The sequence below is a fragment of the Coturnix japonica genome, chromosome 1 (genome assembly GCF_054131305.1).
Source record: "Coturnix japonica strain WE chromosome 1, WE-NBRP24, whole genome shotgun sequence".
Lineage (NCBI taxonomy): Eukaryota > Metazoa > Chordata > Aves > Galliformes > Phasianidae > Coturnix > Coturnix japonica.
The window spans coordinates 175,375,700-175,393,333 of NC_140663.1; the positions used below are offsets into that span (position 1 = coordinate 175,375,700).

Here is a 17,634-nt window from a genome sequence, read left to right on the forward strand (position 1 = left end):
ATCTGGATCAAGTCCCCTCTCAGCCTTCTTTTCTCAAGGCTAAACAGACCCAGTTCCCTAAGTCTCTCCTCATAGGGGAGATGCTCCAGGCCCTTCACCATCTTAGTGGCCCTCCGCTGGACTCTTTCCAAGAGATCCCTGTCTTTTTTGTACTGGGGAGCCCAGAACTGGACACAGTATTCCGATATCTTTTAGTTCTTGCTGCTCTGGTCTGTTAAGAATAGGCAATAAATCACATTAATTTCCCTATGCTCAGTCTGTTCTGCCTGCTGTGGTGATTGGGGAGTCATCTCCCTTTCCTCACTTCAGCCCTTGAGCCCAGGGCAGAGGGGTAGAACTCAAATATCTTTAAAGTCCCTTCCAATCCAAGCTGTTCAATGAGCCTATAATATTTACAACCTCTTCCTTCGTTAAAGAGAAGCAGTGAGCCACCCAATAGAGTGAACTATATTTCCCAGAAGGCCTTGCTCCCTCTCGGCGGAAGGGGCGGTTCTTGCAAGATGGCGCTCTCCCCTCCGATTGGTTCTCTGGGTGAACTCGCCGAGCGGCCATTGGCTGCGGTGGTCACGTGAGGTTTCATCGCCTCAGTGACGCCTTAAGATGGCGGCGGGCTGAGGTTGGGACCCTTGGAGGGGATCGGGCCTACCGGGCTGCCGGCATGTTGGGGGCCCGGGGCGGGTGGAGAGCTCTCCGCTATTGCTCCTCCTCATTACCGCGGGAGCAACGGGTTCCAGCGGCACGGCTGCGGGTCCGGGAGGCGCTGGGGGCCCGGGAAGCGGCGGGCGAGGTGAAGGTGCAGGTGTGTGTGGCGATGGTGGCGGAGCGACTCGTAGGTGGTAACGTGAGAGAATGGGAGAGGAGCCCTCAGGTCCTCAGCTTTGGAATTGAGGGCTTTAGTTATAGCGTAAAAACTTCGCTTCGGCAAAGTGCAAGGTTTTGCACTTGGGTCGGAAGAACCCCGGGCACCTGTACAGGCTGGGAGGAGTGGTCCTTGAGAGCAGCTCGGCAGAGAAGGACCTGGGGGTCCTGATGGACGAGAGACTCAACATGAGCCAGCAGTGCGCTCTGGCAGCACGGAAAGCAAATGGGATTCTGGGCTCCATCAGGAGAGGGGTGGTCAGCAGGGATAGGGAGGTGATTGTCCCTCTCTACTCGGCTCTTGTGAGGCCCCATCTGTTGTACTGTGTCCAGGTGTGGAGCCCTCAGTACAAAAAAGACATGGAGATTTTGGAAAGGGTCCAGAGGAGGGCCACAAAGATGATCAGGGGGCTGGAGCACCTCCCCTATGAGGACAGGCTGAGGGAGTTGGGTTTGTTCAGCTTGGAGAAGAGAAGGTTGCGGGGTGACCTCATTGCAGCCTTTCAATACCTGAAGGGAACTTACTCCCAGGAGGGGAGTGAACTCTTCAAAAGGGCCGACAATAGCAGGACACGGGGAAATGGTTTTAAGTTAAAAGAGAGAAGATTTAGGTTGGATGTTAGGGGGAAGTTCTTCACTAGGAGGGTGGTTAGGCCCTGGAACAGGCTGCCCAGGGAGGCTGTGGATGCCCCGTCCTGGTTCAAGACCAGGTTGGACGGGTGCCTGGGCAACCTGATCTAGTAAAGGTGTATGTTTGGTGGCCCTGCCAGGCAGGGGGGTTGGAACTACATGATCCTTGAGGTCCTTTCCAACCCAGGTCATTCTGTGATTCTGTGATCCGTGATTCTGTAAAGCTGTCTGGTCCCTTTTACTGTCTCTTTCTGGCTCTGCCTGTCCACAATCACTTGGTGGTCATTAGATGGGGTTCAGAGCTTTGAAGTTAACCTGGATGTGTGCAGGGAGAGGCTGTTTCTATGGCAGATTACGCTGACAAATATATGCCTAGATGCTAGGAAGACGTTCTTTACTGTGAGGGTAGTGAGACACTGGCATAGGTTGCATAAAGGTGTTGTGGATGTGCCCACCTTAGAGGCACTCCAGGCCAGGCTGGATGGGTCTTTGAGCAGCCTGGTATAGAGGGAGGTGTCCCTGCTTATAGCAGGGGAGTTGGAACTGAATTATCCCTCCCAACCAAATCATTCTATGGTGCTGTACAGCCTAATAGAGAAGGAACGCACTTACTCAGTATAGATGCTTCTCATCTGTAGTTTTATGAATTACGCAGTCTCAAATAACCTGCTGCTAATATTGGCAGTTCTCCCTTTTTGTTTCCTTGATTCTTTGTTGCTTTTCCCTGGTGTTGACATGCATTCTTTTGCATTAAGCTGGGCTGGAGATTTGATCTGTCTTAAAACGATCTTTGCTATGAGTAGTTTTTAGTTACTGGAAGCTGCAGTCTGACCTGAATTGAGACTGACACTTAGCAGTGCTTCTGATAGAGTGTGAAGTGGTCCAAACGCTTCTGCTACAGCCTCTGCTGCTGTTTAGAAGCCTTAGGGCACACTCATATTTTCCTGTGGGAGGCTGGAAGACTCATCTTATTTAACAAATCCTGGTGCTGCTTGATGAGGTAGAAAAAAAGCCATCAAGAATGTTTCTTTGCTCAGGGTATTTTATTTGTTTGTTTCCTTGCTTGGAAGGAAACTAAGAAAAACATCTACCATTATGCATTATGTACTTGTTCTGGGCCTTTATTGGAATATAGAAGACAGGCACAACAGCTTCAGGGATGTTACTGTGCAAAACACCTTTTAAACACCTGTTGCTTTAGCTATAAGAGTATGAGGATGCCATGCCAGATAATCAGACTTTAGTTTTGGACTTTGTAAAAGACTTTTTTTGCATTAACACTGCTTCAGGTGGAACCTCTTATAGAGGATGTTCAGGTAAACGCGTATCTGAATTAGTGAGGATGGAAGAAAGGCTGAAGTTTTGGTTAACCCTAGTATTATGGTCTAAACCATCTTCCACATTTCTTGTATGCACCTGCCCTCCACAGTTTGGTAGGCACTTTGTATGCAGGAGATGTAGAAATATCGAAGGCAGACTAGACTAGGCTGCCCAGGGCCCTGTCCAACCTGGCCTTGAACACCTCCAGGGTATCCACAGCCTCTCTAGGCAGCTGTTTCAGCACCTCACTGCTCTCATAGTAAAGAACTTCCCCCTGTATATTCAACCTACATCTTCCCTCCTTTGACTTAAAACCATTTCCCCTTGTCCTTCTGTTATCTACCATTTCAAAGTGCTGATTCCCCTCCTGTTTGTAGGCTCCCTTTAGGTACTGAAAGACTGCAATGAGGTCACCATGCAGCCTTCTCTTCTCCATGCTGAACAAGCCTGGCTCTCTCAGCCTGTCTTCATAGGAGAAGTGCTCCAGCCCTCTGAGCATCTTTGTGGCCCTCCTCTGGACCCTCTCCAGCAGCTCCCTGTCTTCCTTTTATTGGGATTCCCAGACCTGTATGTAGTGTTCCACATGGGGCCACATGAGGGCAGAGCAGAGAGGGACAATCCTCTCCCTGTCCCTTCTGCCCCCCCCCTCTTCTGATGGAGCCCAGGATACCATTTGCTTTCTGAGCTGCAGGAGCACACTGCTGGCTCATGTTCAGTTTTTCATCCACCAGGACCCCCAGGTTCTTCTCTGCAGGGCTACTCTCAAGGTCTGCTCATTCTAGTCTGTATATATGCCTGGTATTCCTCTGGCCCAAGTGCAAAACCTTGTACTTCGGTGTATTTTGCTTGTTGTCTTGGTGCTGACTGTACATTTTAGATACTTCTATTTTGTATTTCATTTCCTATAATGCGTTATAGAATTGCAGACTGGTTTGGGCTGGAAGGGGCCTTCAACCCATCTGTTCCTGGCCTCTGCCTTAGGCAGGATACCTGCCACCAGACCTGGCTGCCCAGAGCCCCATCCATCCTGGCCTCAGACATTTCCAGGGATGGCACAGCCAGAGACTCCTCACCTTCAGTGGGAAGAATTTCCTTATATCCAATCTAAATCTATCTTCTTTCGGTTTACAACAAGGTTGTCCCTTGTCCGGTCACTCTGTCTTTCTTATAAGTCCCTTTTGTATATTAGAAGGCCACAGAAAGATCCCCCTGGAGCCTTCTCTGTGTGGAATAATCCTCATGCTCACAACCTCTATTCATCTTTCACTGAGCCACTGATTTATTTTAATTCCTTAATTCAAAATGGGTAAGAATGTTTCTTCTCTGTGTTTTTTTTTCAATGGGGACAGCGTGGCAGTGTTGATTTTTAATGCATAAAGAGGAACATGCAGAAGTGTCAGAGTGTTAGTTTTGATTTTTACATTGCATGAATGTCTGTTGGCTGTATTGCCATTGTTTCAACAGTCCAATGGCTTTGGGCATGTAATCAAAAACAACTAGTGAACCATTTCCAGTTGGAACCTTCGTACTGTCGCTGCTGCAACAGATTGGTACTAACGTTGTCAAAATAGCCTTGTGTATTTTAACTTAAAGCACTGTGCATTCCTGCACAGCAGCAATAAAAGTGTTCTGGAGGGAAATAACTAATAGAAATGTGTACGTTGCTAAAATGCTTTTCATCTTCAAAGCACTGTGCCAGTTTCATTATTCTAAGCTGCACAGAGATGCAGGTAGATCTGAGTTATGCTTGCTTTACTCCTGGGGAGAGCTGATGTCTCTGCCTAAGGTTTTGTTTCTGTTTGCTTTGAAGTGAACAGAAAAACATGACATTGTTGGGGGTTTTATTGGTGCTTTTCTTTTTTTAACTTCCTCATAGAATAATATTTCCTTTGATTTCAATGAAAAGCTGAAATAGGCCTGATGTGGCTTGTCCAGCTCTTTGAGTGAGGAGAAGAAAACAACAAAAAGAAACATGATTCTGTGGAGCTAATGACAAGAAATAACAAATTTCTTTTTCTTTTACCTGTAGGGCTGGGTCCGCTCCATCCGATCCCAGAAGGAAGTTTTGTTCCTGCATATAAATGATGGGAGCTCACTGGAAAGTCTCCAGGTGGTTGCTGATCCCAGTCTGGAGTGTAGGTGGGTCACTTTGTGATACCTGGAGAAATATGTGCATTCATCAGTGCTCAGAGGGGTCTCCTGAGGCCTCCTTTCCTGTGCCACTGTGCTGGAGGAGCCTCCAGCAGCTGGCACCCGACCACAGGAAAGAAACAGCTGCAGTTTGAGGTCCCTTTTATTGTGCTTTGGTGCTGTGGCTTTGTGGTTCAGCTCCTTGTCCTGTCAGATCAATTTGGATCTCACTTTCTTAGTAGCTGTAGTAGTGTGGGTGTTCTGAACATCCACATCAGTGTGATCTTATAAAAACCCATCTTCCTCTCTTTTGTCCAATACTCCTGTGTCCTAAATTCTTCTAGTGTGAATTTATTCTCATTTCAAAGAATTATAGAATGGCCTGGGTTGAAAAGGGCCACAGTGATCATTTAGTTCCAACCCCCTGCTGTGTGCCGGGTCATCAGCCACTAGACCAGGCTGCCCAGAGCCACATCCAGCCTGGCCTTGAATGCCACCAGGGATGGGGCATCCACAGTCTCCTTGGGCAACCTGTTCCACTGCGTCACCACCCTCTGGGTGAGGAATTTCTCCTAATATCTAATCTAAACCAAATCTAAACTGCTGTTAAATTGTAGTTGCATTTGTATCAACAGCTAGTTAATTGTTGTTGCTCTTGGTTTCTTAGAGACCTGACTTTTGGAAGTGCAGTGGAAGTGCAAGGGAAACTGGTCAAAAGCCCTCACAAGATGCAAAACATGGAGCTGCAAGCTGAAGCCATTCATGTGGTGGGACCCTGTGATACTTTGGTATGTTGCTGCAACAGGAAGTCCAACTGGTAGGAGCACTTTGGGAATGAATGCCAAAATGGCCAACTGTCCAGCAGAGTGTGCTTCAAACTCTGCTGTTTGCTTGTTTTCTAACTCAGTTTGCCTGCAGACTTTGATTTGGCTGCAGTGTATGTAGGGTACATCAGATGAGATCAGTTTTCTGGGCTACGTGGTTTGCCTGGTAGCTCTGTCCAGAAGATGAACCATGGAAGCAGTTGATCTGGCTAACTGCTCCAGATTGTGAAGGCAGAAGAATCTGCTGCAAGTGTGTTTGGGAGCAGTTTGCTATTGCATTCGTGAGTTGAACAATTGGCTTTCAGAGGGGCTCAACTTCCAAAAGATAAAGTATTTCAGAGTGCTGCTATTTTTTTTTTCCCTCTTCATGGCTTAGAAAAATTAAAAATAATCAAGTGTAAATCCACAGAGTACTAGAGAAGATGAGAAAAATAATGCTTTTCCCTCTTTGCTCTGTAATGATGATTGAGTTTTAGAATGCAGAGATTGTTGTTTCCATGCATGGCAATAGAGATGTATTGACTTTGTCTTCTCATCCTCTTTTATTTCTTTGCTTGTTGCTTTTAGTCATTCCCCTTCAAAGTAAAGGAGAGGCACCCATTGGAGTATGTCCGGCAGTTCCCACACTTGCGATGCAGAAGCAATGCTCTTGGAGCCCTCCTGAGGATCCGCAGTGAAGCCACAGCAGCCATCCACTCATTCTTCCAGGTAGTCACAGAATCACAGAATTGTAGGGGTTGGAAGGGACCTCCAGAGATCGAGTCCAACCCCCTTGCCAAAGCAGGTTCCCTACCTACAAGGTTGCACACGTAGGCATCCAGGTGGGTCTTGAATATCTCCAGAGAAGGAGACTCCACAACCCCTCTGGGCAGCCTGTTCCAGTGCTTCATCACCCTCACCATAAAGAAGTTCTTGCACACATTCATGCAGACCTTCCTATGGTCCAGTTTCTGCCCATTTCCCCTTGTCCTGTCTCCACACACTGCTGAAAAGAGACTGGCCTCACCACTTTGGCCCCCAACACCTTAGATATTTATAGACCTGGATCAGGTCCCCTAGCCTTTCTTCATAGAGGAGATGCTCCAGGCCCTTTGCCATCCCTATGGCCCTCCACTGGACTCTTTCCAAGAGATCCCTATCTTTTTTTGTACTGGGGAGCCCAGAACTCGACACAGTATTCCAGATGAGGCCTCACCAGGGCAGAGTAGAGGGGGAGGATCACCTCCCTTGACCTGCTGGACACGCTCTTTTTAATGCACCCCAGTATGCCATTCGCATTTTTGGCCACAAGGGCACACTGCTGGCTCATGACCAACCTGTCGTCCACCTGGACGTCCAGGTCCCTCTCAGCAGAGTTCCTCTCCAGCAGGTCATCCTCCAGCCTGTACTGGTGCATGCAATTATTCCTCCCTAGATGCAAGACTCTAAACTTGCTTTTGTTAAACCTCATCTGGTTTCTTACTGCCCAGCTCTCCAGCCTGTCCTCGCTGTCCTGAGCTTTATATGTATACCACTGCCTGAGTGAGGCCTCAGATAAACATGTTAAGAGGAAAGGGCCACATGTGTTAGCTGCACGGAGGTCTTTTTTCAGGCCCAGGCCAGGCTGAGATCTTGACCAGAGTGTTGCTGATTATGAGGTTTGCACACTGGTGGTCTTTTTAGTGTCTTTCCACCTGTTTTCCTTTTAGTTATTTTATCCCTTTCACTTATGCAGTATAATTGCCTGCAACTGTGTGTGGTCTGTAGAACACAGCATAATAAGGAATTATTTAACTCACTCTCAGCAGTGACCTTGGATAGTAGCCTCCTCCTACGTGGAAATATCTGTGATACTGAAAAGCCACAGACAAACAGACTCAGATCTTCATGTTGTTGCTGTTGATTCCTTGCATCTCTCTATACAAGTCTGTGTGGATACTGTTAGCTGAGATTAAAAAGCTTCTGTTTTAATGCATTTCAAACTGATGGATTGGAAACACCTGTATTTCATGAATGTGTCCCCACCCTCAAGCTGTGGGCAGGGCGTAGGCAGTGAGTTAACTCTGATTCCAGATGCTGCACAGAAACCATGTAAGTACGTACAGTAAGAAAGTAAGTCTTCTAACACACTGGAGCTCTTTCTTGTACAGCTATTCTTTATGTTTCAGTTGAAATAAACTGGTTTTAGCTGGTGAAGAATCACATGCACACCATTCCTATTATTATGAGAAGTCTCAAAGAACGGACTGGAATTATTGAGGTTGAATTTCTGGTCCTGAGTGTGCTTTTACTTTTTGCTTGTAGTGATGAAGAAAGCATGCTTGCTCACTCAGAGACTTGTCTGTATAAAACTGTGTGGTATTTTAAAGATTGTATTTTAAGAGCTTAATAGTAATATCGTGCCAGATAACGCTGCTGTTATTTTCAGCATTGTGCCTACTCACAACACAGAACATGACTACACTGGGAATTGGACTCTACTGGTGTTGAGCCACTAGATGGCAATGCCTACAAAACTTTGTCGTTTCAAACCTGACAAGGAAGCCAGCTGATACCGAAAAGCATCGTATTCTGACAAAGGCTCTACTTATCCAAGTTAATTCCAACTCAGACTGACGTATTCGCATTTAAACTGATCAGAGTTATTGCAAAATATGAAGTATTTTATCATCAACAGCTACAGTAAAGTGATGAGGAAGGCCTGTTATTTGCAAATGCTTTTGTCACGACTCTTCTAGCACCAGGGATGGCTGTAGCTTTTTTTCATGTCTGGTGGAAGGAAAGCATCCTTTTTAAATTACCACCTACGTCATCCCAAAAATGCTGCAGTTTCAAACTTGATGTTGTCAGGCTGTGTGATCACTTGGAAATATAACTGCAGCCTTTTTGCTCTGCAGAGCTGTAGAGAGGCTTTCTGACCTTTACAGGTCGTGCAGAAGTTTCCTTACATGCTCTGGAAAGGAATTTGAAACATGTATCATCTCTCACGTGGTGTTAATAGTTGCTGGAAAAAAAGAAAAAGGAAAAAAAAGTGGTGATATTTTGAAGTCTTATGGGGCAGTGAAAGGATCTATGACCAGCAGGTGTCTGGAATATGCATGGGAATATGGGAGAGAGCTGCACTTCATATTCATAGTCTAAAAGTGTCCTTCCCAGGCAAAGCAAATGGTTCTGGCTGTCAGACATCTTTCTGTGCAGTAAGTGGGTCTCTGTGAGGAGCTTCTGGCAGCCACCTGGCCAACCGAGGTCTTTGCACTTGTAACCAAGGTAGCCTGGAGCTGGCTGTGGGGACTTTGCTCTTGCTTGTGTTAGATTACTTCCACAAAATACACTGCATGTCCATATGAGTTCTTTGGCCCTAATTCATTTTAGTTTGATTCTCAGTTTGAACATTATGTCCTATTCCTGCTTTCCTGGTTGTTTAACTAGTTGATGATAAGGATCAGAGCTTGTGGTGTGAATTGAATTTGTATTACCCTGGCAGAATCTGTGATACTTCAGCTTTTATGAGTGCTCTTTATTTGTTTGGTGGTTTTTAGTATTTTGTGTAAATCAGATAATGGGATATGCTACATCATTGCCTGTATCATGGTAATGTCGGCACACCCTCCTTTTTAGAAAGGTTCCCCTGTACTGGGCATTACAGTGATGCAAGAGAAAACAAGTCCTTCTTGTATTGGAGGCCCTAGAGCTGGATGCAGTACTGCAGGTGTGGCCTCACAGGAGTAAGGTAGAGGGGGATAGTCACCTCTCTTGACTTGCTGCCACCCTGTTCTTGATGCAGCCAAGGACGGTTGGCATTTTGAGCCACGGTCATGCTTTGACAGCTTATTTTGAATTTCTCATCAGCCTCATTTGGAGGTGAGCAGTTGCAAAAACACATAGTAGTAATATAAATCTTAAGGAAATATGGATGAAAAGCACAAGTGATATGCTTGGACTTGTAGTCCTCTTGTTTTTGTCCATGAGAAGCAGAAGTTGCCTAAAAGGCTGCACGTACTGTCCTGGCTGGGATCTGGTAGCTGGGTCATGATTTGTTCAGGTAGAGATCATCTTTGAAGGTGATAGTTAATATCTTAAGCTAGTTAACTCTGAGTGTTCTATCTGTTCCAGGATAATGGCTATGTGCATATTCATACTCCCATAATTACATCAAATGACTGTGAAGGTGCTGGGGAACTCTTTCAAATTGAGGTAAGTTGGAGTGGGTAGAGTTTCTTGATCTATTTATGTGTTTATTTTACTTGCAGAATAGATTTGGAATCATTGAAGGTTGGGGGAAGTGTTTGCATAAAACCTTCATGTTCTGCTGTGATTATTTCTTTAAATATAGCAGTCCTTTCCTTCAACAAATAATTGAGATAGAATTAAGCTGTTAGATTACTTTTTAAGTCCTGTTTAGTGTGTTAATCAGTACCTTTTGTACTGATGAGTTACTTTATCCCTGGTGCCCTGAGATAGATTAGTGAGCAGAAAGATGTGATAGCAAGAGGTGGGGTGGGACATTCAGGACAGCCTAATATACAAAAATATTTGTTAGGTCTTGAAATTAAGAATGTAATTCACCTTGATTCTTATTTGCAACCATGAGATTACTCCTTAAAAGAATGACAGCAATATCCCAAACTGCTTTTCACACATATATATTCCTCCCTACAAGTTATTCTTATTGCATATTGGAATTCTTCCTACTGAAATTGCCTTGTCTCCTGATATTGCTAAGTCTCTCTGTTTGTCCACCAGACTCCTGCTACAATCTGTCATTTTCTTAAGTACTTGACATCTTGGGTCAAAAGTGCCTGTGAAATTTATATGCAGCTGTAAACACTACAGATTCCTCATGATTCCTAACATCTCCCCCCCCCCCCACCCCATTCATGAATCATAGGAAATTCCATTTGCTTTTTATACTTACATATTTAAAATGTACTTTTCTATCTCAGACATCCATTCTATCTCATTGCATCCATTGCCACTTATGCCCATTGGCTTCAGCCTTGCTGGTGCATCATCTATAAGAAAAACTGTTGAGGTAGCAGTTGTTTGCTGCAGAATCACATCTTCCACTCTCTGCACAGCCTCATGGCAAACAGCCTCCATCTACTCATTCTTCAGGATGTCACTATCTAACCTGTGCTACTAGTGATTCCCTTCTAGACCAGTGCGTGTGCCTCAGCTTTTTGTTTGCTGTGACAATAGAGTTGATTAGCTCAACTAAGTTGTTACTGTTTAATTGAGATCCCTTAATGCTACCAAAGGTTCCCTCCAGGCTGTTGCATGCAAATTAAGATGTGAAAACAAGTGACACTTAATGATGAGAACATTATACAGTTTGCAGCTGTACAGTATATTACGTCTTCGGTACAAATTGTATCCACTTGAAAGCAGGACTGGAGCGTAGGTGGCTGGTAGTAGCAGAAGCACTGATGCAAATGTAGATTGAGGTGGTGAAATGTGAATCTGAAACTTGTATCAACTGGATCTTAACAAATAGTTCAAGATGAAAACTGCTAATCTCTCTCAAGCATAATTGCTTAGGTGTGAAATAGTACCAGTCCTGGGGAAACTGGGCTTGAAAGGTATGGAGTAAGTACCGAGTAATATACCATTGAATGGTCTGCCCCGTGAAGAAGAACCTTCAGAGAAGCTTTCCCTGTTTTGTTACTTCTTCTTTGAGCACTGTTTTATCATGTGGCCTAATTTAGTTAGGGCTTGGTTTCCTTTCTGCAGAGCTCTGCTCAAAGTTGGTCTTGGCTAGAAGAGATCCAAGACAGCTGGCTGTGCTGCTGTGACTGCTGTGCTCTGCAGGAACAGCGAGACTGTTCCTTGGCAGTGGAAATCTTGGGGGACATGAATCCTTCCTTGGGAGCATATAAATCATGGGCTTAGGATTTTAAGACCAGTCCTCCAGTTGTGAACAGAACATAAATTGGTGTCCTATTGCTCCTGAATTCTTAGCAGTAAAACGTACCTGCTGCTGACAGTCTGCAAGCAGACAAGGCTGGCTTTTCTGCACTGCTTTTTAATTAATTCCATTGAGCAGATGGGTAGTATCACCAGTTTAGTTATGCTGCTGTGGGTGGAATAAGCTGAAAGCTTTGAGTAGCCTTTAAGGCCACAGTAGTTCTAATCCTCTAACTAATGTCTGACTGCTGTTTGGACTACTGAATTCTTGAGAGACAGTGGAAAGTGAAGAGAGGAAGAGTCTATTTTCACATGAGACTTGAAGAGATGGGAAAGTAGTATCCTGAGTTAGAAGGGAGAAGTTTTTTGAAGGCATATGATCTTTGATTCCTAGACCTCTTAATCCTGTAAGATTTGTGTTTGTTTATATATTTGGCTTCCTCATCATCTTTGTTTGGTTTTTGAGTGTACTGATTAGTCTGTACATAGTTTTGGTTGGGATGTTCTCATAGTAGGATTTAAAGTGAGGGGGGAATCCCATTCGCCTCTGCTGGGGAAATCAATTCAAGAAAACGTTTCTCAAATGAAGTCCTGTAAAATTGAGGGTGGTAAACAGAGGAAATCTTTAAAAATAAGTCAGGAGATGGTAAGAACTTCAGAGAAATCCTTTGTGTTTGAGATTTTTTTTCTGCAGCTCAAAGAGAAAAGGTTGAGGAAGAACTGCTGGAAGTGTGAAAACAGCTAGGCAAATCTTAGCCTGCATAGAGAGCATCAGCAACACCAACTTGCAGATTTCTGTACCTTTGGTCGTGTCATCTTTCTGTGGAACCCCGAAGGCAGGAAGCTTCTTGGCTGCGCTGCCTTCCTTGAAAGAAACTTACTGGGAAGTCCAGAAGAGCTTTGAATATTGAGGGCTGTGCTTTAGTGAAATGCAAAGCAGGACGGGGTAATCCTTGAAATAGGAAGATTTAGGAATAACAAGGTGAGACAGACCTTTTCATTTTTAATTTAACCAGAATAATTTCTCTGTACCATCTCTTTGAGAATCTTAGGGGGTGATCCTTTCCTTGTTTTTTTTCTTTCTTTTTCCTACTGAAATCTAAAATCCATAAAAGCTTTGTATATTGCAAGAAACTTGACCCAGTCTACTTCTGGGGCTGCTCCCTAGGAAATCTGCCTGCCTTTTGTCTTTGTGACCCAGCTGTGTGTCTGTTCCCTGCTATTTTCAGCAGCCTCCCACTCTGTCTGCAATCTTGAAGGCTGTGCATTCTGGTTCTTTTTCTGTCTTTTTGACTTTGCTGTCTGGAAAGTTGCCTTGTTTGACTGTCCTCAGCTGCTGTGGGGAAGTTGTTGTCTCTTCTCCCCTCTGGAAGAGCTTTCTTGATGCGGAATGCTGTGATAAAACCCTGGGCAGCCATCTTCCCTGCCACACAGCCTGTTAAAAGAACTTTGCATGCAGTCACTTAGCATGACAGTTCAATTGGCATCCACAGCTCTTTGAAGTGTATCTCACCTGTGTCTAGTACTGCCCACGGGCTTATTCTTTTCTGGGGCAATGCTCTATGTCTGAGAAGAGATGCAATGTACCTAGTGGCTTCAGTGGAGGTAATATGTTCTCTGTATCATTCTTATCTCTTCCTACACACATACCTCACTGCATTTGACTTCAGTGCTTGACTGATCAGACTAATACATTAAATGAAGGAATATTTATTTTCCTGCAAAACTTGAGAACCATCCAAGTATTGTTCTTCTCCAAAATGTATCCAGAGAGAGTCTAGTGTTTGGTTTTCTTGTCACTTGCTCAAGGAGAAGAATGTAACTCTGGATCCCTGAAGAGTGTAAGTTCACGGCTGTTTGTCCTGTGGAACCAGAGATGTGTGTCTGCTACTGAAATTTACTCCTGCCATACTTACAGCGCTTCTGAAAAATAACCCTGTCAGCACCAAGAAAGGTTGGGATCTGCTGGGAAGAGAAGCACAGTGAAATGCAACAGGATTAGCATCCGTCAGGTGTTTCCCCTTCAGAGATGTGTCACAGTCTGGGAGGCAGCCAGTACCTGGGAGCTTGGGACTTCAAGAGAGCTGCTCAGCAGGGCTCAGTATAAGCTGGAACTGAGCTGAGGGAGAGCTTGCTGTCATCTTTCCTGCCTCTCCTGGTTTCTGTTTTTCTCTACCTGGTTCTTCACTGCTTATAATTCCAGTACATTTGTTTGAGATGTTTCTCTCAGCAGAAATAGCTGACCAGCTGGACTCCCACTGGGCCATAGCAGAACTGGGGCTGGAATTGAAAGGAGGACTTCTTTGAAGTTAAAAATTTTGCGGTTTATCTAAAGAGGAAAACTCACTCATGTTTGTAATAGGGCATCACAGAGGGTAGTCTGGATTGAAATTGTGCTACCGTGAAGCTTCAACAGTGTGGTGTTGTGGGCCTGCTCTAGAGCTAAAGCAGTGATTTCTGTGAGCTTTAGAAGTCGTGTCTGATCCCTTCATGCATTTGGTGTGCGTAGAGTAAAAGAATGGAACAGTTTATACTCTCCTGAAGCAAATTGCCTCAAGTAGAAGTTAATACAAGACCGACATCAAAGTGAATAATTTTAAATTAAATCATTAGACATTTGAGAAGGAGAACAAAACAGGTACTAAATCCAGTTGTTCTCGTACTTAGAATGAAAATAAAAAGCCTTTGATGTTGATGTCAAATCCTAGCATGTTTATGGTGCATTTACTCTGAAACACCGAGATGTTTCATACAGGCTCCCCCCCACCTCCCTCTACTGTAAGTAGAGTTTTTGACTAGGAAATGGAGAGAACTTGAAAGCAAACACATTATTTCCCCTCCCTGAGTTGTATCTGGTAGGTCTGGTTCTGTTGTGGGTTGTTTTTTGGTGTTTTTTTTTTTGAGTGGAAGTGGGAAACAAAGTCATCTAATTGAAATAAAAGCACAAGGTTGTAGCTTCATTTTGCTCATCATCAACATGAAAAAACAACCTTGCACTGTATCTGTGAATGGGGTTATTTGTTATACAGAAGCAGGCTGAGCATAGATCTGGGACATAATCACATAAGAACATTGGCCTGAATCTGTTCTTGTATGTGTAGAGTGGAGGAAACACTTCTGATGGGTTGCTCAATAGTTGCATGTGTGAAATGGGAAGTTATTAACTATAGGACACCTCCTTGGTGTCCTTGGTAAAACTTTGTTGAAGTTGCTATATTCACTCTCCACCTTCTGTTGGAAGCAGCCCAGTAGCTCCTTGCAGTGCATCTCAGGACCTGAAGGGGTCTATCAAACTGGCTGCAGGTTTGTATAGGTCCAGTTTAGCTGCAGTGTCTCAGTTTTCCTTCAGTCACTTGCTGTTGTGTCTATTTTCCCTTTGCCTCACTGTAATTACATCTGATACGAAGAATGAAAAATGACACAAAGTCATCAAAAATAAACCAGGGCCCAGCTCCTGGAGGCAGCTGTATCCTGTTTGTGGCTTTGGGGGAAGTACTGAGATTTCATGGCTGATTTCTTCTGTTCTTTTCCTGCTTCTAGTCTGTCTTTTTCTCATTGTTTAGAAGTTGCATCCTACAGGACTAGGTGGGATTCTTCAGTGGTGGGATAAGGAATGTTACTGAACTAAACTTCCAGTAGGATAAGCTGGGGGTGGTACATTGCTCTTCTCTCTAGTTCTCTGGCCATGGCTCTGGAACTGTGGTATGTGGATGCTTGTGTGTTTATTAATATCCATATTGTTTTTGAATAATTACTCTGGATTTATTTGAAGAAAACAATAGAGGCCTGCTCTCGCATCCTTGTTTTCTTTTTTAGAACTACAAAACCTACGAAACAAAGGAAGCTGTCCTGGGGTTGCAGCAACAAATTGTCCTACTTCCATTGATCTTTGTGTATCAAGGCAGGCTTGCTCTTTTCTTTAGTGTGATGATGTGAAGAGATAAAACTGCTCTATGATCTGAGGCCTTTGACAGTCTCTTTCTTTTTGTGTTGTTTTCTTGTGTTTTTTTTTTAATCTTTATGATGAGCAGCAAAGCTTTTTAAGAACAAAAAGCAACACCTTCCAACTCATTGAGGAAAATGGCAGGTTGTAGAATATCAAAGGCTGGCAAACAAGCCTGAGCTGAGCAACCTCCCCATGACAAAGCAAGGGTGGCTAGAGGCAGTGGTGTGCTTTGTTGAGCTGGTAGCACTTAGCTTAAATTCTAGGATCTACTCCTTGAAAAGCACTTCATTATCTCAGAAGGAAGTAGTTGTTTTGAAGTGAATGTAGATCAACAAAACCTTTCTTTCATTTTCCTAACCTTTGACTCCTCTAAAGCTTAGGGGTAATGTCGAGATACAGAAGATGCTGATGTGATCTCATTTATCTTAATGTTTTTGTTTAAAAAATATATATATAAATAAAATGACAGAATTGTTACCTCTAGACATCATCCAATTCAATTCCTGTTCCTCAGGCAGAGCCAGGTTGAGTTTATCTTCTCTTGTGGTTGGGCATTAGTGAAAAGAGGGCCTAGCACTGTCTTCTTTGCACTACCCTTTCTAGTATTTGTGGACAATGATGAGCTCCCCCTGACCTTCCTATTCTCCAGGCTGAGCAGTCACAGTTCCCTATCTCTCCTCACCTGAAAGATGCACCAGTTCCTTCATCACCTTTGCTGGACTAACTGCAGTTATCACCTATTACTAGTACTCCTGTACCTTTCTTTGCTCCAAGGGCTCATTGCTGTCTTTGGGCCTGCTTGGTTTTCAGCAGGAAAGTAGTGAAGCATTATTCTTAAATAATTTGTAAAGGTATCATAGCAGAGGTCTTTCAATTTCTCTTCTGCACCTGGAAATTAAAACCTGAAAATATGCCTCACATGAATGGAATTTATTTCAGATAATTGCTGAACTTGCTAAATTTTCCATTACATGTAGTTTGTTTTTTTTTTAATGCTCAAGTATTTGGTGACCCGAACTAATAGGAAAAAGCTGAAATGAAACATTTTTCAGTGCCTGTATGATATCTCTACTGTGATGTTTTCAACTCCAGGTTGTTGTAGTTATTCTTTTCTGAAGACTGAAAAGCAATGGAGCCTTGAGAGGATATTCCATTGCCGTTTTTGCTGTTGTTTTTTGTTTTAACAGTGAGGGAAAAAATAACGCTTGTCTATGAACAAGAAATAGCACTGATTGTAAGAGTTATTAAAAGATAGTGTACACAGCATGGAAAATACACATCTGCTTTTTCAAATGGCTTGAATCTGAGTTTTGAAAGCAATGCTATTGACCTTCCTAATAGTAGAGATTCTTCCCTTTTGCTATTCTTCTTGGTAGGAAAGAATGAAAAATGCATTTTTAATTTCAGAGACAAAGTTGATACATTGGTTTCACTCTTTTGAATATTGATGAGCGAGTTGTCCCTCATAGAATCATAGAATGGCTTGGGTTGGAAGGGTCCTCAAGCATCATCAAGCTCCAAACCCCTGTCACAGGCAGCGCCATCAAACTCCACTTTTAATACCAGCCCAGGCTGCCCAGGCCCCAACCAACCTGGCCTTAAACACCTCCAGGGATGAATGGGGCATCCACAGCCTCTCTAGGCAGCTGTTCCAGCACCTCACTGCTCTCACAGTAAAGAACTTCCCCCTGACATCCAACCTAAATCTTCCCTCCTTTAAGACATTAAAACCATTTCCGCTTGTCCAGCTGTTATCTACCCTTTCAAAGATCTGACTCCCCTCCTATTTGTAGGCTCTCTTTAGGTACTGAAAGGCTGCAGTGAGGTCACTCTGCAGCCTTCTCTTCTCCATGCTGAACAAGCTCAGCTCCCTCAGCCTGACTTTGATTTTGATTTTTTCCCACTTTGATCCAGTGGGATTTTCATTCTGTGTGTTTTTATTTCCTAGAGACATGGTATGTCATTTCTCCACCTTCTCCCAAGTTCGGAGAAGTTTTGGGCTGATGGTCAGACCCTGTGAAGTTCTGTCATCTTAGTGAGTTA

At 44.0% G+C, this 17,634-nt stretch overlaps 1 protein-coding gene across 16 annotated transcripts in view; it reads left to right on the plus strand.

Annotated features, from left to right (window-relative positions):
• Positions 1–582: 582 nt before the first annotated feature.
• Positions 583–17,634, plus strand: part of NARS2 (asparaginyl-tRNA synthetase 2, mitochondrial) — a 49,037-nt gene continuing 31,985 nt past the window's right edge. For 14 of the 16 annotated variants that reach the window (XR_014932020.1, XR_014932023.1, XR_014932027.1 and 11 more), the window contains exons 1-5: positions 583–799; positions 4,838–4,947; positions 5,606–5,726; positions 6,330–6,470; positions 9,855–9,935. Coding sequence is in view for 11 of the 16 variants with exons in the window: in XM_085509587.1 (XP_085365713.1) it covers positions 659–799; positions 4,838–4,947; positions 5,606–5,726; positions 6,330–6,470; positions 9,855–9,935 (594 nt within the window). In the remaining 5 variants the exon portion in view is untranslated. Of the gene's footprint in view, positions 800–4,837; positions 4,948–5,605; positions 5,727–6,329; positions 6,471–9,854; positions 9,936–12,489; positions 12,628–17,634 lie in introns of those variants that run through there. The other 2 variants (XM_085509624.1, XM_085509646.1) reach the window with 2 other exon arrangements.